The 26,574-nt window shown below is 38.1% G+C and overlaps 1 protein-coding gene across 7 annotated transcripts in view; it reads right to left on the bottom strand.

The window, feature by feature from the left end:
• FNDC3A (fibronectin type III domain containing 3A) overlaps positions 1-26,574 on the bottom strand; it is a 110,415-nt gene that overhangs the window by 49,931 nt on the left and 33,910 nt on the right. For 3 of the 7 annotated variants that reach the window (XM_030962931.1, XM_030962923.1, XM_030962939.1), the window contains one exon: positions 24,023-24,098. The exons of 1 other annotated variant lie outside the window; for it this stretch is intronic. In XM_030962931.1, coding sequence (XP_030818791.1) covers positions 24,023-24,098 — 76 coding nt within the window. Of the gene's footprint in view, positions 1-3,847; positions 3,901-4,885; positions 5,126-24,022; positions 24,629-26,574 lie in introns of those variants that run through there. 3 more of the 7 variants (XM_030962914.1, XM_030962955.1, XM_030962947.1) reach the window with 3 other exon arrangements.

Genomic DNA, 26,574 nt, shown 5'->3' with positions numbered 1-26,574 from the left:
GAAGTAATGCTGCCTTTGGTTAAAAAGGGAAAAGGTCTTTCCATTAATAACTGATTGGAGAACAGGAAACTAAGAGAAGTAAATGACCAGCTTTCGAAGTTCTTTGAGTGATCAAGAAAAGAGTCCCACAGGCACCCAAAGAACCTGTTCTGCGTATTAGACAAAGCTTCCAGAAAAGAAAATGAATAGCAAGGTGATAAATTGCTGCTGTGTTCTCAGAGAGCTGTAAAGGATCTCACAGTACTCACTGATCAGATGGCAAAAACCCAGAAGGAATAATGTTATTAAGTGCAAAGTGATGCATCTGGCTAAAACCAGAAGTGTTTCTTTACAGCGATAAGCCATAAATCAGATGTAAACAAACATACAATGCAGCTGCTACATGGATTTCTAAAGAAATACTAGCCAAGGGTTGTTTAGTGGTATTCGCAGAAAGAAAGAGAACATTAAAAAATCATTACTAACAGAACAGGGAACAAGCAGAAAACATCATTATGCTGTGGTATAAATTCATGCTGTACCTCAAATCCTTGAGCAATGTGTTTGACTGCACCTTTCAAAAAGAACACACAGGACTAGAAAAGGACAAAAAAAATGTTTATAGTGGCTTTCTGCCTGCTTATCAGGAAAGATTCAAGAGACCAGGAATTCAGGATTCTTCCACCAGAAGATGGTTAAAGGGCTGGCAGCAGAGGATCAGTAAACGACCTATTTAAAAAAACCCTAAAAATGGAAAGATAGATAATTTATAGTTTCTCATTTGCAAGAGCCAGACATAGTAAACTTATTCACCAGGTAAGTTTTAAAACATATAAGAGAATTTTTCATAAAATGCACAGCTAAATTGTGTAACTCCTTGCTTTAAGAACAGTGTAGAAACTAAAGATTAGGTTCAGTTTGGGAGAAGTAACCCATTAAGAGCTGTAAAAAATATAAGTACTACTTTTGTTTAATGAACAAGGAAGTTTTTTCTGTGTGCCTGCCCTATACTTATGCTGTCCTCTTTAGTATTTGATACTGGCCTCTAACAGAGTGAGCACATTGGTACGGCTTAAGAGGGACATCCTTACATTACTGTGTTTTAAATACATGGGGGAACAAACACGGAATTTTAATAATGAAAGAAATACTGAAACACAATATCATTTGAACAAGTTTTGTGACAAGACAAAACGTTGGAATTCAGACACTGAAGGCTGCATTCTGCAAATTTCCAATTAAGTTTATTGAAGCTACCAAAAGTACCAATCCAATTTATGCAGTCTCAGTAATACTTTTGAAAGGGCATTCATACCTCCACCTTAATGCTTTTTAGAACTCTGTTAGGATCTGCAAATGGAAAATACTAAGTAAATGCAAAGTACAGTAAACAAGATTAGCACACCTCACTGGGATACATATGGACTTGACAGAAAAGTAAAGGTACCTCTGTCTGAAATCAAAGAGCGGGGAAAAGCAATGAGAAGCACTCCTTAGAAAAGCAGCATGCAATCCAACTTGATTGCATGTATTATAGGAACTTCTTTAGAATAAGACACAGAAGTTTGCAAACATGCTACCTAAAAAGAATCTTTATCAGCTTTGTTATCAACAAAATGCTAACCCACAACAGGGGGAGGGGCTAAAGAGACTTTTTAGGAACAAGGTCTTCAATGAATTATTCACTGAACTGTGCAACAGCGAAGAATATAAAGACTACAGTGAGCTATAAATTGAGAACTGAACATTCTTCCAGTGTTTTTGCTCATCTGAAACTCAAAAATGTTTCAGCAAAAGTTTCTCCTGGATATGAAGTGCTAAAAAGAAAGTGAAGCAAAAATCAGCAAGAGAAACTTAAAATAGTGCATTACCTTACTACAATAAATTCAAAAAGGTCAAAAATAATGGAAGCATATTTATTTTAAGTTGCCATTGAAATAAATAATTGTTTAAATTCTTACATAAGAAGGTGGATTTTATACAATTTGTATTTTGCATTACTTAGCTGCAGTTTTTCTATAATGAGTACAAAACACTGACACTTCCATTAAACTCACAATTTAAAACTATGTAATTTCCAAGTAAATGGAAAATTAAGACCACATTTACTTGAACTTCTTACAGAACACCATGTCCTTGGGGGATGATGAAACTCACACAGGCAAGCGGTTTCTTTGAGAACTGGTGATTATCTGTATTTGGCTTTTTTGTTTTGTTTTGCTTTAAACATCTAGAGAATATTGTTTAACAACCTTTTTAAGGGTTACTTATTTAGCACTTTAATCTCTCTAACAAACACAGAGCAGTTATCTCCCATCCAGTACAAAGGTTGATCCACAAAGCCATTTTCAGTATACCATAATCTAGCAGTCAGAAAAGTAAAGGCATAAACTGAGTGCACGAACCTGAAAAAGTATTGCAGTGTTAGAATAGAGTCAAATCAGTCGTTTCAAAATTTGCATCCCATCTTTTGCACTTCAAAGTACCAGAATTAGCAAAAACATATTTGAATATTCAAGAACTCTAATTTACTTCTGATTAGATTTCCAAGTGGTTGTGAAATGAAATTTCTAGGCGGACATCCAAGAAAATGATAAGCATGGGACAAAAAGTCGGCAGACTTCACAGGTGTTTTGAATGAACATTGTGTTTTACAGCAAGATTACTGATTCCTTGATAGGAAGCATATTACAACCTGCAAAATTTTATCTGAAGATAAAATTATAATATGCTAAAAAAAAGTGTATTTTTTCTTCGCTAATGTGATGATCTCAGCTCTCTTGTGGTGTAATACACCATAAGAGGAATTTTAAGTTTTTAGGTATGGGCTGGACTGCTGCATGACAAAACCAGTGTGTTTTACCATGAGGTGAGAGTTATTATAAAGTGTCAGCAAACAACAGCATCAGGAGTTCATGTTAAGGAAACATCTAATTTTCCATTGCACATAAATAGAACTGATTTAATCCAAATCACTGAATAACGAATGTTGATGACTTCATTGCTGGTAAGGGGAGGTCTCAAATCTTTGATACATTTTCAGGCGTACAAGTTCCCTTACATAGTAAGTGAAAAATGAACATTGTGGGAGTGGAAGCAAGCACACAACTGGTTTACTTTATTACTGAAAAATGTATCATCAAACTCACTAAGGGCTGATTTAATGGAACTGAACCCAAGACACAGATGTTTCACCACACTCTCAATTTATTATTGTCCTAAAATCCCACCAAGGAGGAATACCTCCTTCCGCTAGCAATAGCTGATGAACTTCTCGAACGTGTCTATTTGAGCAGACTATAAAAACCTCATTATGCTCATTACAGCCACCACAAACATGCAGCAAAATTACCAGCACTGCATCATCGCTAGGATCGTGACAAGCTGATCTAAACATAGCAACACCTGAAAACCTGAGGATACCGCCACCGCTCGCCTAGCACATACACCATTTCGTTTTATTTCAACCATGAAGCGTTGCTCCATTTTAAGCGGCTCATGAAAGCACCAGGCAAAGGTGCACACACCGGATTCCCAGCGCCGGGCAGGGAATGCTCTTCCGGGGCACTCCGCGCCCGGCCCTGCGCTTCAGCACCGGTTCCTGCGGCCTCCCAGGGCTGGCCGTCCTGCTCCCCTCACGGCTCCGGGGCCAGCGCGGCCCCCGGCACCGCAGCCACCCCGTCCGAGAGCGCACCACCGACAGAGGGGCCTGGCAGCGCTCCCACTCCTGTCCCACAGATATTTATATCTTTTTCCTGGCCATTGCAGCTCTCCCCCATCCGCCACTGCCGCACAGCCGCGGAGGCCGCCGGCCCGCAGGTGTCGTGTTTCACCGCGGCGGCCGAACCGGGCAGGCGGGAGTCCTTACCGCTCATTTCGGGCCGGGCCGGGCCGGGCGGGCGGCTGCTCCCGGCGCGCCGCGGCAGCGGGCGGGGCGGGGCGGGGCGGGGCAGGGCGGCTCCCTCAGGTGCGCGGCCGGGCCCGCTCCGCTCCGCTCCGCCCCGCGGCCTCTCCGCGCCCTGCGCCCCGCCCTGCCCGAGCCGCCGCTTCAAGAGCCAGCGCCCCCGCCAGCCCGCGGGGTCCCTGCTCCGCTGTGTACTGTAATCTACCGACTGTCACTGCCTGCCGTGATCCCAGTCATTTAGCTGAAAGCTTTTACGTTAATGAGCATAATTAAGTGCTAAAGAATTACTTAGGCCCATTCCTTCCAGAGGATTTTCCTTGAGCTGACCTGCTAATCAGTTTACACTTAAGAAAGGGGGTGCACAAAGAGATCTGGTTGCAAACAAACACTTTCCGGCCCAGCGTTTGGAGAGCTCCAATGACTTTGATAGTAATCTGTGTGGATACTGCGGCTCATGAACACTGCTATACTTAGCATTAGTCTAATGTGAACGGTGATGAATCACTGCTATCCCCAGGAGGAAATAGCATTCAGGATTTACTGCAGCACATTAGGTTAACTATGGCTCTATAACCGAACACCCACACTTTGACATCACACAGACGATGATATGCATCACTGACGCAAGCACTGACAGGATCAAACACAAAGGCCACAGCAGCAGAAACAATAGAGCGCCAGCTGACGTAGCAGCACACCCCTCTAACACTGATGGGCTGCAGTAAATCAATAGTCCCAGATGCCACAAACAGTTGCACCACTCTATCTTTTACATAAGGAATAAGACTTCAAAGTTTTATTTTGGGTTCCCAACAACTACAACTAATTAGAAAACCCAGCAATAACAACGACCACCAATTGGTCTACATTTGCCTTGTAAGCCGTGTCTGGAAAATACTTCCAAATTAATACTTTAAGTTAACCTCAACATCTTTACACATACTAGGTGCAACATAATAAAAGCAAGTAATAAGAAAACAAGAAAGCAAGTGCAGAACTTACTGTTTGGCCTAAACTGGAGAAGAAGCACAAGAAGGAACTGGGATTGCTGCAAGGACACAGGTGATCAGAAGACTTCAGCTGGCAGTGCTCTCAATTTAACGTATCCCTTATGCTCTAAATTCATCCTGACAAAACAATCCTTTCCCTTCCCCCATCCATCTGTCTACTTTTGCCATCAAGGCTGGGGAACAGCAGCTGACAAAGCCTCAACATCAATTGAAATGTATTAACTGACTAGGAAAAAAAAAGGAAACCTATCAGTAGACAGCAGGCTGGCAAACAAAAGGAAAAACGGAAGGTAAAACATTATCATAGTTCCTTTCAAAAGTGCGGGGAGGGGGGAGCATCAGTTTCTTTTACAGAGACTTTGGAATAATGGATAAAAGAGCAGAAAGCTATGAAGCCTAACTAGAGTATTTCTAAAGATTACATCCTAATGAGATCCTGATCTTTCCCATGAAACCACACATACATATTCACAAGAAAATCCCTTCTCAGGTAAAGTGCAGAGATGACAGGTTCCTATAGCACTTTATCACTAATGCAGCTATCAGTTTTCTTCTATAATGGCCTGATATACTTTCAAAGGAAAAAGGCGACAATGGTTTCTATGTTCAAATGTTAAAAGTGCTTTTATTTCACCTGTTTCTAAACAATGACCATGATGCAATTTTGTAATTTAAAAAAGACTCCAAGTCCATGCCTTGAATAGCACAAACTTCATAAGACAAAGTTACACTTGGGAATGTACGGAAGAATGATTGTAGTCGTCTGAGATACTACAATAATAAGACTTTTTATACCTACTTTCTGAAGCAACTGTGAGCCACAGTGACGAATTCTACTTCACTAAAAAAAAGTAACATTGATTCAAAGATGCTAATGTGGAAATACAACACACACTTTGTACTGTGCAGCTCAGGCTGTTAAATTACTCTGTTTATTCTGCCAGCTTAGGACAATGATTTAGTAACTATATGGAAGAGTTACGTCAAAAAATTGTTCACTCCCTGAAAGAGTTCCAATTTAAATATTGGGTGAACCATAAATCGCTGCATTTCAGAGGGAGTCAAATGTGATATACCATACAGAGAGGCTTTGATAAAAATGTTATTATTCTTAGCAGGAAAAATAATCTGCACTCATTTTAATCTAACTGCACTGCATACAGCTTAGCTTTTTCTTCAAGGAGAGCCTAATTTCCTAGCACTGATGCTGAGCAGTACAGATCTGTAACTTTTTCAGACTAAAATTTAGTATTTGTACATGCTGCTTAATCATGTTGCACTTGATGCACAACATTCAGAATAATCTACAATTTAATCCTCTAACAGTTGTTACCACTAGAATTGGTGTTTTTCTAATCAGGTGGGTTTGGTTTTTTTCCCCCATATAGCACTGCAGACCAGGAAGTTAAAAAGTTAAGCACTGCTACTGACAGCTGCTTGTGGTTAAGAGTGAAAAGCACAAATGAGTCTCAACAGTTGGCAGTTCTTGATGTGTAGACAGTGTCTTCCTCAGAAGACTGTGTTGATCCAGAGGAGACAGATCTTGGAAGGAACAAGCATTAACTTCAACTTCCTCCCTCTGCCTGCCTGATTGTGCCAAGAATAGTATTGCATAGTATAATTACTTGTAAAAGCCTTTATCATCCTGGTATTCAACTTTTTACACTGATGAGGTATTTTATTTACTTACCTGACTACACTGGCTTGAAACTAGAATGCGGAATTATCTGGCACATTCTGCTGTCTCAGCTGGCACCCAAAGAAGTCTCCTTTCCTATGTGCAAATGTCTTAACATTACTCCTTCCGAAATTATTGTGTGCGCACACACACACACACATCTATGTGTATATATATACACACACATATACATAAAATAACTTGGATATAACTTACTGAATATTACTTATACAAATCTAATGTATTGATTAAGAAAATCAACAGCATTCATATTAATGCTGGAACAATTTTACCAGATTCTAAGGTAAGGTATTTTAAAATTATGGACAAGAGAGAAAAGTCCATGGATATAAAACAAAAAAACCCCATGTGTTTGTGCAAACTGGGATTAATACATCATATACAGTGTGAGAAAACACAGCAAAAAGTCATATCAGAAAAGGCTGTCAAGAAGAAATTCAGTGCCCAACTCAAATTTTTATTTCTATCAAGGCAGACATCTCTAAAGGCATACTACTCTGAGCCTCTGGAATCTACTAATAACAAGTACTTTCATTTGAAAGCCTTTGGGTTGTCTAGGTTTCAATCTAATTATATAAATGGAAACAATGCAGATTCATATTGCCCATTTAAAATAAAACCACAGCAGAACAAAAGTTATTATTATTATCAGCAGCTGAAATCGTCCTATTATGTAAAATAAATACAAAACACATCTTTCTTTAAATAGACCAGTTTGGGAGTTATCATTCCAACTAGAAGACATAAAACAAAGTTAGTAGGATGTGGGTATTTCAGCTTTCCAGAAATCCCATAATCCTGGATTCTACATAATTTAGCAGAAGAGGGAAAAATAGGTAAATCTAGAAAGGCATTGGCTCTACCACTAGAGTTCAAGGGTGCAAAACCAGGGCTAAATCTTTTTCTCAGTGTAAGGTAAAAAGTTAATGTCAACTGCTGATTTATAAAATCCCTCCCACCCAACAGCTGTCACTGAAATTTTACTCTCAGATGTGGTTCTTAAATTAGGTGAGTCTGCTGTTCTGATCAGATAAAAAGATTATTTGTAACAATACTAAGCAGTGGAAAGAGTTTGATCGTACAGGCCTACCTCTCTTCACACTCACTGCATACAATTATTTTTATGTCTCCATGTGAGGTGTTTACCTGAGTTCACCAACAAAGTTTCTGGAAACACTGCAGTTCCACAAACAAATGTTTAGATGTAGGTTTCTTAACCATGAAATAGATTTTGAAGTAACACTTTATTACACAGTTTTGTTTCAAATCATGAGTGGACAAAACAATCCATGAAGCTGACACTTCAAAAGATGACATTTGTGATGAGAAATCATTCTGTCATGCCACAAACTGTAGGGAACAAGACCCAGGCAAATGATACAGAATCATGTGGCAAAAGAGAGATTTAAGACCAAATTGAAAACATCTGATGTCATACACCTTACACTTTGCAGCATCTAAAGCAAACACTTGGTTTCAGCAGCCTGATTCACTGACTGCCTCCAGAGGACAAGTCTCTGCTTCTGCACATTCACCACAGCTTGCTCCTCTTTAGGAGAGTGTTATGAACACCAAATGAAGAAATAACCTGGGTCACTGCTGCTGGAGAGGGACCGCTAGAAACTGGAATGGAACACACTTAACTCATTTAATCCAAGAGCTTCTAAGTAGAAAATTCAGAGCCAGCCTTTAAAACCGGAAGAAGAACCCAGGACTTCACTTAAATTATAGAGGAATCCCCATTACACCAACAGAAAAAGACAGCTTGCTTTCCGATGTATTTTTGCTCTAGAATCTTTTTTTTTTTGAGGGCAAGATGCCCACCTCAAAAAGACAACACAAGAAAAGGCCAGCTCAGAACTTCCCAGAGCCTCATGGCTAAGGAACACTGCTGGAATCAGGGAGCTACAGGTTTAGATTCTGTGGTACTTGCAGAGCTCAGATTTGTTTTCGGTTGTGGGCAAGTGCTTTAAACAATTTCCTGCTGATGATATGTTTGCATTTCAGAATAAACTTAATACAACCCAAGTAGACAAGCAGCCTTTCTTTTTGGAGAGACAGAAAGGCATCATTTATATACTGTTTCTATACTGTCTCTGCCTTTGATGTCTGTCTCCTGACTGTCCCCTGCAGCCTCATGTTTTGTAGCATTAGAGGCATGTAGGGAATTCCACAGTCAAAACAGGAGAAGCAATGGATTCAGCATGCTTGCTAGGATTAAATCATTATTTAGTGGGTGACCTGGGCTGCATCTGAGACTTTTGCAGCTAAATCTAAGTTACAACTAAGGTGGAATCCAAGCATCTTAAACATGACCCCTTGCAATCACAATTCTTCTCACAGACATATTTTTCTCTGTCTTTTCACTAGTAACAAGCCTATAAATGCAAATACAATAGGGGATGCTCTGAAGACAGTGGAAATAAAAGTTTGACTGAAAAACTACTGATCTTGAAGACTGTTATCATTGTACAACTGACCTAAGTACTTAAACATTTAGATTAAGATTTCTGGTTCTGCTAATGACTTGAGGTCCACATACAAGAATTTTCATGTCCAAAAAGCTTTGCAGAAATTTGATCCCAAATTAATTAACCCCAAACCAGGATACACATTAAAAAAAGCTAAGTCTGACTGACATGATATTGTCAGTCAGACTTGGCAACACAGAAAGGTGCCATGCTTGCTGCAAACATCTGCAGCCTCTTCTGCAGTGAAATGCTTCTACTATTGACAAATCCCTTAACACTATCAGCCAATTTGCACTGCAAATCTCACAATTTACCGCTCAAAGCAATGCGAAAATGGTTTTCAGGGTCTGCAATCTAACTAATAAAGACTTTAAAATCTCTATGTTTTAAACTTGTTTTGGAATTTGAAGTTTAAAATTTGATCTTTTTGGTATTTTATGTGACAGACTCCTTGATTCTCCACAATGAACTCTTTACAAATCACTTAAACAAGACATTATTTTCTACAAATCTCAAGCAAGTTACACATATGGGAAGTATGTGAGCTCAAATACTAGGAGCATCTATAGCAAAGGCTTCTCTTGATAAAAAGCTTTCAGCAATGTTAATAAACATGCATTACCAGAAAGAAAGTATCTGGGAAAGCAGTAAGCTGGAAACAAAGCAGAAACAAAGACAAGCCTATACCACTGCAGTGTTCTCTTCAAATTCCATTTGCTTTGTAACCAAATACGTTTTGGAAAGTAACACACCCACTGCTTTGGCATCCAAAATGAACCTGGAGCCAGAAAGAACTGTGTAACGAATCTACTTACCTGTGCCAAACAAGAGGCCAGGGATGAAACAACTAACTTGGCTCAGGCATATAATGGTTGTCATTCCAAACCAGAAGAAAGGAAAAACGACACATGCATACAGTGGAGTTCCTTACCATACATTATGTATGGATCAATATATCCCTCCATGAAGGAGCTGAGACAAGAAAATTGCTAAATAGCTGCAAAGTAAATGTGCCCTTTGTGCAGAAATCTTTTTATTGCTTCACTATTGTCTGGATGCAGGAGATGAAAATTTTCTGTTGTTGAACCATGAGGGCTCAAGGCCTGAAAAACACTTCATGAATCAAGTCTATTCACCTGCAATTGCAATTTCATTCCTCTCCTCCGTTATCATACATCAAGATCCATCATGAATGGATTCTATGTAGAAGCATGAAAACCAATAGCAAAGCAGTTCTTTTATCCATATGTCTCCCTACTGGACTGCTCTTCTAGAGCACCACTCTCCTATGTAGCCAAGTTTCTTGTAATTATATAAAAGTATTTCACAGCCACTTGATAGCCAACTGGACTCTAGACTAGCTCTGGCATTAATTATTTTTTTAAATCCCTGCTGTTTTCTAGCCAAGTCATTTTTTAGCCCAGCAAACCAAGCTCTTCTACTTTCTTTTTATATTTTCTCCTGAATATCCTAACACTTTGTATTCACGACACCTGGAGCCAGCTTAATTTCATCTTTTGTAAACATGAGTTATCAAATTACAGTTGAAATCTCAGCAGAATCCTGTAAACATCCCTAGCTATACTAACGATGACTGTCCTGATGCATTTTATGATCACATTAAGATTTACAAATATATTATACTGGAGATAATATTTATCTTGTGAGTCAAATAGATAGCTTGCCTACTTCTTTTTCCTCCTTATCAAGTTTCAAGTGAGATCCCAATCCATAATTTATTAATCTTATGCACAACCTTGCATAGTATATAACTGCGTTTCAACCAGTTCAGGGTACCCTTCAAACAACACTCCTTTGGACAACTACTGCATGTTCTTGTTAATCTTTTACCACTTCTGGAATACAGATCCCCTGTGCCATAGAGCTGTCTGGATGATCAGCTTTGCTGAAACACCAAGTATTTCTAGAATGTCTTGTTAGCTGAAAGACACCTGAGTGCATTGATTACTGAGTGATTAAGGAGGAATATATTTACATCCTAGGCTGGCTGTGCATCATGATTTAGCATTCAATCCTTTCCTATTTCATGCACAATTTAGAACCATTACCAAAAAAAAAAGAAAGTTATACTGAGTCTGCTAAAGTTCTGTGGAAATAGTGATCAAAAACATTCTGTGCTATGCTTTCAAGGGAACAGGCACATGCAGGTATCTGGCCTCAAGCTTCCATTACATACTTGCAATTTGTTACACCTGCATTTTCTAGTCCTGTCTGCTTCCCACTGGCCCTCATATCCACCAAAACTACATCCTAAATAGATGTAACCTTGCCCAACATTAAGCCTCTTTTTCTCTGTGGAATGTTCCCAGGCACCTCAGACCTTTTTTCCAGCTCTCTGAAGCTGCACAGAAATGTTTACTGTACTACTTGCCCAGACCCAGCAGCACAGTAACACCATACAAGAAGATGATCCAGCAACATACATTTATGTGCTTCTGAAAAGAAATCCAAACCCAATACCCTTCTGTTTAACTACTGTCACCAACATGAGACTAGATTCTTTCCCATAAAAAATAATGGATCTGTTCTTCAGTTGAGAGGACAAGGCTCAGTAACGAAAAAAAAAATGACGACACACTGAAATTCTATGAACATAATGCACAATTGGAAAGCTATTGTAGAGAAATCAGTGCTCTGTATGGCATTTGAAAGACCTGACAGAGGATGAACAAAGAAAGCTGTGTGGGCATAATAACAATCTACTATGTGTCATATCTTTGCTGGAAAGTGATGCAAGGAAACTTTGAAGTGTATATAGCTGCAATTAAAAGAAAAGATAGGGTATTTCCAAGTACATTTTCCTCCTGTTCAAGCAATTTCCCTTTTCATAGGCATTAAAAGGGTGTAGTAAGCATATAACAGTATCTTTTACAAAAATTTTATTGAAAATGCTACATACATATCATGTCAGATTTACAGCCTGTATAAAAATGCACTAACACACATAGGCCACAAGTGAAAAAGTGATCAAACCATCAATAATTAATCTCAAAACCCTCCTGTTTGACAGTGCTCTTGTATCCTTTTGTAGTACAAATGAGGGAAATTAATGGAAGTTAGTCTCCCACTAGCCAGTCCTCTGCACCTCTGATCAATATTTCTTGATATTCACTCTTATTTTTAGGCTCTCTTAGCAGGTGATTTTTAAAACTCATTCACGTTGGAAGAACTTTAACTGGTTCCAGTTGTTTAGACTGCGCTTGTAACTTACTAAATATTTTCATTCATTAATGCATTGCATAACCACCAGATGCTCCTCAAAACTGCACCACCAGCAGTGTCAAACTCTAATGGGAGATAGTCACTCTGCTTTTGACCCCAATTCAGAAAAAAATTCTCTTTCGGAAAAACACAACTTAGCTTCTCAAATTCCCAAATTCACCTTGGGCTTTATTTAGGCACCCCAAGGATCTGTCTGCAAGCTTTATTTGTATGTGCTATCACTTGAAAAATAAGAGTAAAAAGTCAGAGAAGATTTCAGATTTGACTGAATTTTAAATCTAGGTAAGAGTCAATGTGTCTTTTTTTTTTTTTGGTACATCTAACAGAATCTGATCCAAAATCTTTGCCTGATCAGAAAACAAGAAACAAAATACGAAGCATATGGAAAGCATAATGAAAAGAATAAATACATACTGAAGTATGTGTCATATAATTTTCCAAATCTGTCTGCTGCTTAAGAGCTTTACTGAGATGTCTCTTGGCTGCATAAACCAAAAGAGTTTAACTCTGTCCACAGAGTGGTGCCTTTCAGAGTACAAACTCTTCAAGTCTAAAGCAGCTGAGGATGCAATACAATAATACTTCACGTAAATGCTATCTTTCCAGAGACAACTTGTTGGCAAAACAGAGAAGAAAAGAAAGGCTGACCATTCTCTGTATATTAACTCCTTTTAAGAATTAATGAGCAATAATATTTACTACTGATTTGGCATTTATAGTTCTTACTGCAGCTCTTTCTTCAGCTGCCTTGAAAGGCACATCCATCCAACCTCTGAACTGTAAAGATCATCCAAAGGAAGCACATTATACACAGTATTTATGAAAATGGCCCATATATAGAGCATCAAAGCAAAAGGGTAAGTGGAACCATTGAGAAATGGTCTACTGGAAAAACAAATGGAGAACAAGCAAAGGAGATAAACCACATCCTCACTGAACAGCTGATTAATTAAAAGGGAAGAAAGGTGTCATAAGCTTTTCTAGAAGCTCCAGTACCATTAACCTGAGACCCATCTACCAATTACTGGATGCTATACAGTCATTTGAAAAAATTTCAAGCTCTTTGAATGATGTCCTAGAGCACCTGCCCTAGACAATTGATTTTTTCTGGGACAACTTGAAAGCCCTCTGTAGTGTGAGAAAGAGCTTCTCTCTGGCATAAAGAAACAAGAACAGCAGTGTGGATAGTTGTATTCACTTCCAGTAAATTTGGCCCTTCCAACTTTGAAACCTCTTATGATTACACTGTTTTTTAATGGCTTTAAGTGGCTGAACTTGTAACCAGTCTTTAACTCACATTACACAGGAGCTGTTTATATTTGCACACAGCTAGCCTATATGTAATGACCTTTGTTATCTTCTGTCTCTTCTTCCTTTCCCTCATTTGGATAATAAACTGCTTTAGATGTAAAACAGATTGCTGCATGTCTGCAAAAGGAACAAGGGGAATTTATATTACCATGATTTTAAATCAAGTTGAAGAAGAGTGACATGATCATGTAAGTCATGCAAGCTGACAAAACCTCAGTCATTTCACAGACAGTCAAAAAAAGACAGCTATTAATTTACTATTAATAACACACGCACAGCCACATCTATCAAGCCATGTGCTGCTGATTCATCTATTACTACAAAACAAAACAAAAAAGCAAAACCAAGAACAGAGTTAAAAATCCTTGGATTCAAAGCTGCAGCATTTAGTTAGATATTACATTCTTGCAAGAACAAACAACACGTTAACCTTGCACAGGTGAAAATGAAGGCAAGGGAGACTAACCTCCTGGGTACCCAACAACTTTTGGCATCAGAGAAAGCACCGAGGCAGAGCAATGCCAGCTTGTAAGCTTGTTGGCATGGTTATGACAGACTGGGCATGTATGAGGAACTGGCTTTGTTTTGAGGAATTCTGGAAAAACAATGGTCATGAGAGCTGCTCCACAACTATGAAGACTGTTTTCCTTCCCAGTGTGTCTGCAACCCTTCACAACTATCAAGGGCCTGACAGCGGCAGTGGCACAAGATAAGACAGCCATGACTACAAGTGGGCAAGAGTAAACCAAACTCAATTCAAAGCTATTTCTTACTAACAGTAATTCTGTGATAGAAGTCTGAATAGTTTAACAGCTACAACTATAGTTCAAGAATTCAACAATACAACTTGAATTGCACAGGGTGGAACTATAAGGAACTCTCCTGAGGTCTCATCTAACAATGCACAGCATTTTCCAAGAGATGACACACCAGCCTATATTTGTACCGTATATAGTTGTGAAAGAGAATCCAGCAAAAGTCCTTTATGCACAAAGTTCTAGCCTTTCCATTTTCAGGAAACCCAGTACAAAGTCCATTTATAAACACTGTTTGAGCTCCTACAAAATAAAAGCACCATTTGTTTTTAAATAATCAGATAATGAAATTAAGGAACTTCTTCCAATTAAATTAAGGAACTTCTTCCACTCTTTAATGTTAGCAATTTCCATGAATCTTTATTATTTTAGTTAATCAGATTGCATCCAATTAAGATAAAGACAAGTTTAAGCTATCCGTTTAAGTTATGCTAAATGTTTGTACATTAAGTGAAAATACTAAGTAAAATACCCACAGCTCTATTTTTTTTTATTTAATTCAAACTGCTTACATTAGACAAACTTTCTACTCAGATAAAACTACTAGCTACTTCTACTTACTTGTACAAGAACAGATCCTACCAGTTTTTTCCCCTTCTTTCCCCCCCATAAAGCAAGTAATATAGCGCTATTTCTTTCCCATCAACAGCATAGTCAAAGAAGAAATCAGATTAAGTGATTGCAGTGCCCTGAGAATATCCTAATATTGCTAGACACAAACCTGTCAAGCCTAACATGGTTCATACAAGGCTGATTCCACACTGAGGCAATAACAGCACCTGAATCTCAGCAGCTTGAGTTAATACTTCACAGCCTTGGGGGCTAGACATGTCTGACTAGAGTAATGAAAACCAAGTTTTAGGGGCATTCTCCAGCTGCAATGTAGGGCTGTAAATTCATTCCCAACATGCACCTCCAAGAACCAGTGCCATCCTTGTAAAATGTGATGTGAGATGCTCATGGAAATGGATGAGTTCAAAGAGTTCAGGTGCTTGAGGACAAAGACATTCACTGAGGGTACAACTGTGAATCAACACACCTAAATGAGGCACTTTCAGGATGTAGCCTTATTTATTTCAGCTTATAATAGCCAGGCTTTAGTTACAAAATGGAGACATCTCATTTAGGTATCTAAAATTATATGTCTGTGTGCAAGTTAGGACTTCAAACTCCCATTATAGCAAGTGGAGACCTACTTGGTACAGACAGTGGAGCCTGGAGAGCTATTGAGTGCAAACTGATGTCAGCTGAAAAGCACTGAGTGCACTATACCTAGTGACTAAATCTTCACTAGTTTCAATGGGAGCTTAGATCCAAGGCCACATATAGAAACACACATTTAGACACCTAAAATTAGATGACTTCAGTATGCAGCTGAAGCACTGATATTTCAAACAAAATGTCTCCAGAACCTTCCTACAGTCAGGCTGAGTTTGCAGTGTGGAGATTGCAGTGTAGTCAAAAAAAGGAATAAAGGAGAAGATTAAAGAAGATACAAGGGAAGATTAACTGATCTGAATATACTGGGAAATCAAACAGGAAAAGGAGAATGTAACCGAACACTTTACAATGAATATAGTACTTTATGAACTTACATCTCAGAATGCATTAAATAAGATAGAACAAAAGTTAAAAAATATCTATTAGAAGAAAGAGAAATAACCAAGGCAAAAAATATTAGACATGTTCTGTCCATATAAAGATGTTGACTCTCTCTAGCACATTTTAAACAGAAATCAATGGCAGAAAACTATGTTTTTCCTAAAACACACTACAATCAACATCTGAGAGATATGAATTAATGCATTCCCTTTTTTTCTTTAATTTGCTACTGCAGAAGAGGATAAAACACGTCTAGTTTGCTTTTCAATCAATCTTTTACCAAATTCAATTTGTTCTGGGAATAGAATGTTTTAGAAGTCTAGTATTTATAACACTAACAAAGTAGACATAACAGTAATGTGAGCTGCACTGGCAGAAAAGCAGCATGATAAAGTAAGTTTTTCCAATAACAGCTTCTTGTGTCATCCCTGCCTGCTTCTTTAATGGCTCGATGAGACTGGGACCACAAAGACCTGGTCAGTCATCAGAATTAATGGAGGACAAGGTCAGGCAGTTCCCAGAGAAGGCTGAGGGAGCTCTGTTACGAGGTTAATTCTCATGGTCACTCTCAGAGCAGAGAGAGGCCAATCTAAAGAAGAAAATTCTGGATTGCTGTGTTTTATTCTTGTCTGGAGAATGACCTTGTTTTGCACTACTTTGAAATTTTCATTGAGTTAGCACAACAAATTTGAAAGATGGTCGTGACACTAGAAGACTGCCTCTGCCCTGCTGCAAGAGGGCCTACAGAACCAAGGAGATGTGTCTGAACCCAGCTTTAATTCCACTGCTGTACTAGAAGAGCTGCAGCAGCAGGGCTTACAGGCAAGTTTTACCTGCCAATAATACTTGATTTATGAACTGAACTTGTGCTACGTGTCAAAGCCAACACATGAGCATTCCACATGTGCTGCAGTGAGGGCTTAAATACATCATTTCTTTACCTCATCAGAAGGGTGTCACAGACATATTTTATGAAAAATCCTTTTGTTAGAATTTTTTCTCCTGAGAAGCTTTAGCTTCTCCATGTTTTGCTGCTTTAGAATGTGATTTGGAGAATTGTTTGCCCAGCATGTGAAATTGTTTTTACTTGATGACCAATGACAGCCACCTATGTCGAGGCTGTGAGCAGTCACAAGATTTTATTATCATTCCATTCCCTTTCCTTGCTAGCCTTCTAATGAAATCCTTTCTTCTATTTCTTCAGTATAGTTTTAATATATCATTTTCTTATAATATAATATATATAATAAAATAATAAATCAGCCTTCTGAAACATGAAGTCAAAATTCTCATCTCTTCCCTCGTCCTGGGACCCCTGCAAACACTGCTACATTTAGTGAGCCTCAAGTGAAGAACATTGCCACAGAAGGGTATTTGCCATTTCTCAATCCATTTTTTAGGCTAACCTACCAGGAAAAGGTAGAACGGTTAAGTTTTCAACAATATTTGCAAGGGCATTCATGCACCCTGTTTATCAATCTAAGCTATAAAAAGAGCAGCTCCCACTTAAAATTATTTTGGAATGAGACAGCTCCAAATCAAGCTGCTCCAACCACGCTTTGTGACCACTTTCCCTCATCATCTTGTTTCAATACAAAATGGAATTATGTCTCCTCTGCAGTCATACTCCCACATAGCTGGCCAATACTAATATTATTTTTAGTTTGAGTGCAGATATCTAGAAATAGAAAAACTTTAATTTAAAAAAAAATGGTGTATATTGAAGGTCATTCCAAAAAGAGGTGCTTTAGAGTTAGTACTCCTATAGACTCAGCTGACCCTCTGCACAGACAGCCTTAACCAAGAATTAAATAGCTGCAAATCACTGTAGCTTGCTCTGACCCCATATTTTCAGTTGATTTGTCTTAGCTTCCCTCAATGCCTTTTATAAAGGCCCTCTAAATACTTCCAGTGGAGATCCTAAAATTAATATGTAGAAAAGGAAGTTAATCTAAGTATTCATATCCAGTTTCAGCCTTACATAATATCTTTTGTCTTCTACATAGAAGGAATGGAGACGACAACTGAAATAATTTACCATTTAGGGTGAGGTTGTTCTGAGGGTTTTTTTAGATTTTTTTTTTAATTAACTGATACATAAAACCTTACATCTATTTTCAGAAGGCTACTGTGGAGAAAAGCTGCAAATCATCATTAAAGATGAAAAGGAAAGCAAATAAACTTACACATGTTTTCATGCAGCATTTCAGTATTTAGAAATGAGAAACACATAAATAGAAACAAGGATGAAAAATTAGTTTCTTCTCAGGCTACAGAAAGAAAAAGAGCACCCAGAGCATCTTCTCTGGCTGGCTTCAGTAAGCTGTTCTTAATGGAAGCAGGAAAACCAACGCACTAGATCTCTGTAATACACACCTGGGTTTACTTGTAAGGGGTCCATTACTCAGGCTATTAAGCTACCTAGAAGACTAGATGTGCTCTAGGAGAAAACTCCTGTTAATAGTGTTTTATTGCTTTTGCTAGTTTGTTCCATTACTAGAGAGCTGTGTATTTAAATAAACGTTCTTTTATTCCTAAACTTTGCCCAGCGCTAATGTGGATACCGAGTAATTTGACAAACAAGATACGGTATTTCTAGAGGTGATGTCACCCTTCAAGTCTATAAATGTGACCACTACTGCAGTGCCAGGTGTCTTCACATTATAAAATCACCACAGAATGACAGCACACACTTCCCTCCACTTACCACAGTGGTTTAGGATTTGATAATAAGCTATGGTGGTCTTGTGAGGTAAGCATTTCCCCAAGACCATTAGCAACTAACAAAGTCCCAATCTCAGGGGTCTGTGGCAACTCATACAGAATTTATGATTGGTCTTTAACCACTTCCAATATTAAAATAAAACTCAACACCAAAGCACAAGATGATATTTGAACAAGATAAATGTAGGGGGTTTTGCTTCAAATGTACTTAAATAGCAGTTACTTTCAGATTTTAAGATGCTCAGTCTGGCTGCTGTAACAGTATCTGTAAACAATCAAAACCACACCAAGCCTGACAGCAGAAAAGAGCAGAAAATAGATTAAAAGTTGCCCTGCAGAAAACTTGGGGATACTGGTGGATGAAAAACTAGACACAAGTTGGCAATGTGTACTTGCAGCCCAGACAGCCAACTGTATCTTCGGCTGCATCAAAGGCAGTGTGTTCATCAGGGTGAGGGAGGGGATTCTCCTCCCACCTGGAGTCCTGGGCTCCTCAGCACAAGACAGATATGGACTTGAAGAGGGTCCAGAGGAGGGCCAAAAAAATGGTCAGAAGGTTGGAGTGTTTCTCCTGTGAAGACAGGCTGAGAGAGTTGGGATTGTTCAGCCTAAAGAAGAGAAAATGCTGGGGATACCTTATTGCAGCCTTTGATTGCATAAAGGGGTTTATAAAATAGATGGAGAAGACTTTTTATCAGGGCATATTGTTACAGGTCAAAAGGCAGCATTTTAAACTGAACGACGGGAGGTTTAGATTGGATATAAGAAAGAAATTTTCATGAGGGTGGTGAGACACTGTCACAGGTTGCCCAGAGAAGCTGTGGATGCCCCATCCCTGGAATTGTTCCAGGCCAGACAGGATGGGGCTCAGCAACCTGGTCTAGTGGAAGGTGTCCCTTCCCATGGCAGAGGGGGTGGAAGTAGATGACCACTGAAGGTCCCTTCGAACCCAAACCATTCTGTGATTCTGTATGAGTTTCATTCTCAAAATATTCTGGGTAATGGACAGGTTTAGTTTTTGCAAAGTTTAAGCTGATCTTAGAATGAACTGAAGTTTGTGTTTCACTACTGTAGTCTCAGAATTGTTGTATCTTCTTTTCCTCTTGAATTCCTTGAAAACATTTTTCAGAAGAATTTTATTTCTTATTTCAAAGAGAAAAAAATAGGTTAAGCTTGCTTAACTTTTATCCCAGAGCCTAACCTTAATACCAATACTTCATTTAATTTCAAAGCATGAAGTATTTATGACTCATTCTAATTTACATAAGTCTTCTTATTCTATTATGAAAATGGCAATTTTCCTTTGCAGAGACATATAGAACATGGTCTCTCTTATTGTGTCAAGTAACATTTAATAGCCTTTAGCTGTAACTTGGGACTGTTACAAAATGTCCTCGAGATGAGTCATCTTCATTCATTTATTCTGCAATACGAAGAATTCATGAATGAGTGATCTGCAGTAATTCACTTCTACAAAGAGAACCCATTCATACATTTCAAACCTGGTTTTCTGAATCACTGTAATGTAGCTGATTACTTCATATTAACAGAAGAAAATTTTGGCTTAAGGAAAGTTTCCACAGAAGTCTAGTATATGAGAAATTTCTAGTATATGAGAAAATTTTCATATATTTAAAAGATTTGTAGTATATGAGAAAATTTTCATATATTTAAAAGACCTCTTTTGAAAAGAAACATTCTGGTCTAACACATGGTTACACAGACAGATATGTTCCTATCTATCTAGCAAGGAATGCATGGCATTTTTGTAAAGTTAGAGACTGACAAATGGTTTAAATTGAAGCTGCATCAAAGGGGAGCACGAGTTGTCACTATCAGACAAATCACTAGGCAGGCAAAGAAAATATTTTATAATATCTCAGAAATATGGTCATTGGCACACAGAAGTGCTCAATCAAAGCTGTATTTAAGTCAAAATACAGACAACAGAAACACAACCATGATCCAAGACTCCTAACTACAGAAATAAAAAGTACCATGCTTCTTATTCTACAGAAATAAAGAATAAAATACATGTTATTTTAATTCATTAAAAGGTCACCAGAATAAAGGAATGGAATTCACTAAGGATCAAGGGTCCCTTAACCATCACTGCTCTCCTGCCATCCTTAGGAAATTTCAAACCAGGAATTATTCTTAAGAGTCTTTTCACTCAATATTATTCACTCAATATTCCACTGCCATGGAAGAGGACCACAGTAAGAAGCTGCTTCTCACTTAATGTGGTTCCAAACCAGTCAAAGCTTTACAGACCACCTGTGAGAGCAGACATGTGATAAGTCAGTACAAAGACCCGCATGCAAATGCAGCTTTTTCTTCAGAAGCGTAGTTCACAGAAAATGCATTGCGTGCTTCTCCATTAATTAGTGCTTTAAGTTTTCATTACTTCATTTACTCAAGGACAGCTCTAAACAGCCACTTTATTCCTTTCCTTTCTCCTGAAGAGACACTAACTCTCATCATTTGCAGGCTGAGAAATTTTACCCTATGTACAGTTTTGCCAAAGCAAGGACAGTTCTCTTTAAAAATAGAATAGATGACAAGAACAGCACGAAGATTGACAGTGCATCTGAATGTTTACAACAGGCAAATATTTGATGCAAAAAACCACAATTAACATTATGGTTAGATTTATTAACAATCCACATTGACTTCAGCAGATAGCATAGTATCAAGGTGAATTGACCAGTAATAAACCCCAAGAGAGATTTAGAATTATCCAAGGAAGCATGACTTACCGAATCATTCAACTAATGTATCTGGCTACCTGCACTGCTATCTGGGATCCATAAACAGCTTGCTACTTCCCAACTTCCACTCTTTCATTTTAGTACTATATTTACATAATTTCAATCTTTCATATCATACATCACTAAAAAAACTGCATATGTGTTCTTTGCAGAGATTTTTAAGTCAGAGAATTTAAGAGACTTTTAAGTCAGAGCAATCTTCATGCTTGCTTTCTAAATATAAACATCTTTGTACATTTATCCAAACCATTCTCATTATATATTTCTGCATCTGTAACTATGATTTCACCCAACAACTGAGTGCATACAGTGAAGAAAAAAATCAAGGAACTGATGTGAGCTTGCTTTCTTTCTTACTTTCAAGACAATGCACTAGACTCCTGCAGCTGTAACTCATTTTGCAGACTGATAATCCATTTTGTAGGCAATTCAAGGGCAAACTATGTTTGAGAAGTTGTGGCAGAACAGAAAAGGACCAATACCAAATTACTCTGTATAGTTTACACCATCTAAAATAGTTTGTTCTATACAAATCTCTGCACAGAAAACCAAACAGCAGACACTCCTCATGAGTTGCAATACATATAATGAAAAAGGAACAGCATCAATTACTAAGGGAATTTCTTCTTTAAGGAAGATAGGCCAAACAACCCAAAAGGTAGAAAGATCCATTGGCACAGCACTCAAAAACACAGAAAAGTCTCAGAAGTGGCAGGAATAGACCAGAAAAGCAGTATTCAAAAGATCAGGAGCAACTCAGGTTCTGTTTGAATATTACTGAATTCACAGATATGAAAAGTAACTTTATGCCCCCTATTTTACTACCAATTATAATCCACAATTTCATCTTCAGGAAGGGGGAAAGACAATAAGAATATCGATGTAGGAAGTTTGCAAAAGCTGTGGTACTGATTTGGGATGTAGTTTTCCAGATTGTAGTGCATTTTCCAGGGAAGTTGTAAAGACTGTACCTCAGCTTACACTTAGTGAGTCCCAGAAACAATCATCTAGTAACTTGACCATGCTCACTTTCACATATAAAGGATGAACAAATCCACAGCTGAGTCAAATCACAATAGCAAGCTGCCTGCTCCAAAAGCAAGAGGCACCAGGCAGGGACAAAAGCTGTATCGTGGAAGGTTAGAACCATATCTGTAAGGATATGATCTTAATATTTTTGTAGTTCATTAAACAATTCCTGCTTTGAAGATAATCATGCCAGGAAAGTGTCAATTCATTCTCCACCAATAAGACCGTTTGGTAAATCAAAAATTAGAACTAAACATGGAACACATGCCACTTCCCTCAGTATTTTGTGCAACAGAAGCAAAATATATCTGTTCTTTGACTTGAATTGCAAGGCAAAAATAATTTTATTTCCCTCAGTACTGTCAAGTAATTATTACATACCATTTTTCAAGTAAGCTGTATAGAATGGTGAGCAGCAACACTGATCCATTGGTGGCTCAAAGGATGCAAGAATACCATGCCATCAGCACAAAGTCTTGAAATATGGTACTAACAGACATGTAAACTTTAGGAACTGTCAGTACAAACTTAATTACCATCTAAGGCCTCCTTTGAATCAGTTGTTTTGTAGCCAAAGGACCTGCCTATGACACTGGAAAGCAGACCTTTCAGCTCTTCTCAGACTGGAGAGAAGATGGAAAGGAGTTGGAAAATGTTTGCTTCAAATTCCCAGAGCAGTATCTGTTGGAGCTGGGTCAACATCCAGGAACAAAAAAAAAAAAAATAGGATTCACTGGCCCAGATGATGACAAGCAAAAATGTGACCCCCATGGCTGAATCTGTGGGTACTCTTACATGACAGTAAAATGGTATTCTGTGCAGCAGCAATAGCTGATTGCTCATTTCTTACAGTACTGTCTAGATATGCTTAACTGGTAAGCTCTGGTCATTCAGAATAGAAAACAACATCCAAACTGACCATTGCATAAGGGGATGCTATGCTTAGATGAAACATTTGCATTTTGAAGCTGCACTTGGTAGAACTCAGAAATAATGCCATTTGGCTCCTAGAGATAATGAGAAACTGGGTGGGATAACTGACAGGGAAACAAGACATATTTCATTGCTATACTCTTCCCCCTGCTACAAGATAGCAAAGAATAAAAAAAACTAAACTCAAGCCAAATTAACAGTTTAAGCTCTTAGTTTGAGGTCTGTGATATAATTGAGCTTAGTCAAAAGTTGCTACAACAGCCTTTCCAGGCTTGCTTTGCAATCTGAAAATGTTTTCTCCCTTCTCCTCTCCACGAAATTTAATTTCATCTAATATGAGGTAAGAAAAAGTACTTGGTTTATGGCAGTGAAATCTAAATCCCAATGATCCTTAGCACATAATCTTTTAGGTCTTTAAACAGCTCTTGTATTTAAAATAAATTTTGTCATTCTTTTACTTTCACCACAAATTGCCTTTTATTAATCCTGATTCAGACTCAGAAAATATGAAAATAAATTTATCAACTTTACCTGTAATGCACTGAAACTGTCCATCTTCTCTTCTTATTGTAAATGCTTCCCCTGGATTAACTTGCACAAGAATAACCTTAAAAATAAAAGAGTGTTTACAACCATTACACAGGAATATGTTAGAGAAGTTTGGTACGTGAAAAAAAAAAGTTTTACTGGGAAAAAACCAATTTTTTTTTCTGGTTAGTAAATACATTATTTTTCACTTCACACTTCTTGCTGTCTTCATCCCATAGAGAAATAGATAAGAGCAAGAACAAGCATAGATATTTTTAAACAAACATTTTTCAAAGAATGAAGGAGAGAATAACAACTAAGTAAAACAGTACCTGTACAAATTTTATTTTCTCAACTGCTTGGTATAATTAAAAAGCTATTTGTACAGCTTAAATTATTTCAACAAATTGCATTAACTTCAACATCAATCAAACCATTATGTAAACTTTCAGAAGTAAGCCTAGAATTCCCAGTGCTTGACATCAATCACTTGACAGTTTTCAACACAAGGAAAATACTGTCATGTCCCTCTTTATATGACCCAAGCATATTTGTACATTCATTAATGATAAAAAAAATTAGAAGTCATGACAAAGTAAGTGTACCAGATGCCCAGCATGAAACAGTATGTATAATTTTACTTGTGGAAAGCTGGTTATCCCAATTTTGTAAACCCAAGCAATGAAGAAATGATAGCAAAGCACACAGCAGCAAAAATAACAGAGAAAGTCTGTACCAGAGAAGAAGCCTGTTACCATTTTAGATTTTTGTACTTTTATTTGAAACCTGCCCTTCCTATGAGGAAAAGAATTTTGTTAATATGAAAAACCTAGCTAAAATTATGAACAAAGGAGAAAAAAACTTTAAAAAGTAGAAAAGCAGGTGCATTTTATAATTTCCTTTCTAGATAGAACATTCTTCAGTCTTGCTTGCACATGTCTAAATAGAGCCTATGTCCTCCTCCCTCTACAAATCAGTAGGAAAGAAATCTTTAGAAACACAGCTCCTGAGTATTATGGCCAAAAATTTCCTTTGTTAAATTGCTAAAATAAAATAAAATCTTTCATGTTTACAAAAACACAACCAACCAACCCAAACTCCCAGAACTGGAAACTTGAGTGTTACTCATTTTAGGAATACCAGAGACAAAGGAAAGGATAAGAAAATGACAGAAATCATATGAATTCCTCCCCTTCTGGTGGAGCAATTTCACAAATTAAAGAAAAGATGGCAAGTTCTAACACTAACATATTGATGAGATATGACAGACATTCACATTTTCAAGCTTGGGCTGTGTTAGTCAACACTGATTAGCTCAGCTTTGAGCAAGCAATTTAAAAATACTATCTTGTTTCACATGTTTTTTCTAGAAGCTTTGGCTGTTTGAGAAAAAATAATGAACTGTATCAATATTTAGATTTTTATCAAGCTATTACATCTTCCAGATCTTCTGAAGTGTGGCTCAATGTAAAATTCAGTTAGCATTCATAATATAATCTAAACAAGATGATTTGAGTAAAGAATTTCAAAGAAGACTTAAAGGTCTTCAGAAAATACTGTATTGGCAGAGTTTATTTTGAAGTGTTTGAAGACAGCATTTTAACAACTGGCTATCATCACCTTCAGATTATGATGAAGAAGAGAAATACGAATAGATGAGTTCTTACAATTTCTTTTTTGGACTTCCCAAGCAGGCATAACTTTTTCAAGATATATTTCATTGATATACTCTTCCCCCTGCTACAATTGAAAATTTTAGCTTGACGTTTAGACTGGTATAAAAGTACCTAAAAGCTTCATGGTACATGAGAATGTCTCTCCATCTGTTATGTGTGGGCTGCATAGCTACATTTGCCCATCTCTTTTGGCTGATTTAGGTGCCCAAACTCCTGGGAGGAGCCATTCTGGCTACAGCTGACATGTCAATCTGTACCATTCTCAGCTCAATATTCCTGGTTGCCATCATATGAACTGTGAGAAGCAGAAATGCTTTATGGTGATGCCTGGCCCTTGATTCCTGCTTTTAAAGTAACAGGGAATGTGGGTTGACTGTATTCCCAGTTGTCCCTTTTTACCCTGTGTGAGTGCCTGAGGTTGGTAATCTGGGTAATAACGCTGTTGTAGGAACTTGCTGGCTTTCCTCCCCCAGACCTCTTGCTACAGGCCATCCAAACCTGAGGTCCAGCTGGCAGAGAGGATTTGAGCACGGGAACGCACACACTGGCCCAACTGCAGCAAGTGGGCCCTGTGCCTCCTGGTTCTGTGTTAAATCTGCTTCTCCTGCGAGAGCATCTTTATTGCTCACTTCACAGCTGCTCTGAGAAGCTAAAGGCTCAGCATGGCAGCCATGGTCCAACAGTGAGACAGGCACTGCTCAGCAGCAGCAACAGGTCAACTGATGGAGTCCAGCACCATTCTGACACTCAGGATGCCATCAGATTTTCACATCTCTGATGACATCCAACTGCCAATCCAAAGGGTGGGAGACTCACTAACTTCATGCAGTTTAATTAGACCTCAGTTCCCAGAAACAGGAAATAGAATGCCTTTTGTCA

The sequence above is a fragment of the Camarhynchus parvulus genome, chromosome 1 (genome assembly GCF_901933205.1).
Source record: "Camarhynchus parvulus chromosome 1, STF_HiC, whole genome shotgun sequence".
NCBI classification, from domain to species: Eukaryota; Metazoa; Chordata; class Aves; order Passeriformes; family Thraupidae; genus Camarhynchus; species Camarhynchus parvulus.
This window is presented reverse-complemented; position numbering and strand designations above follow the sequence as displayed.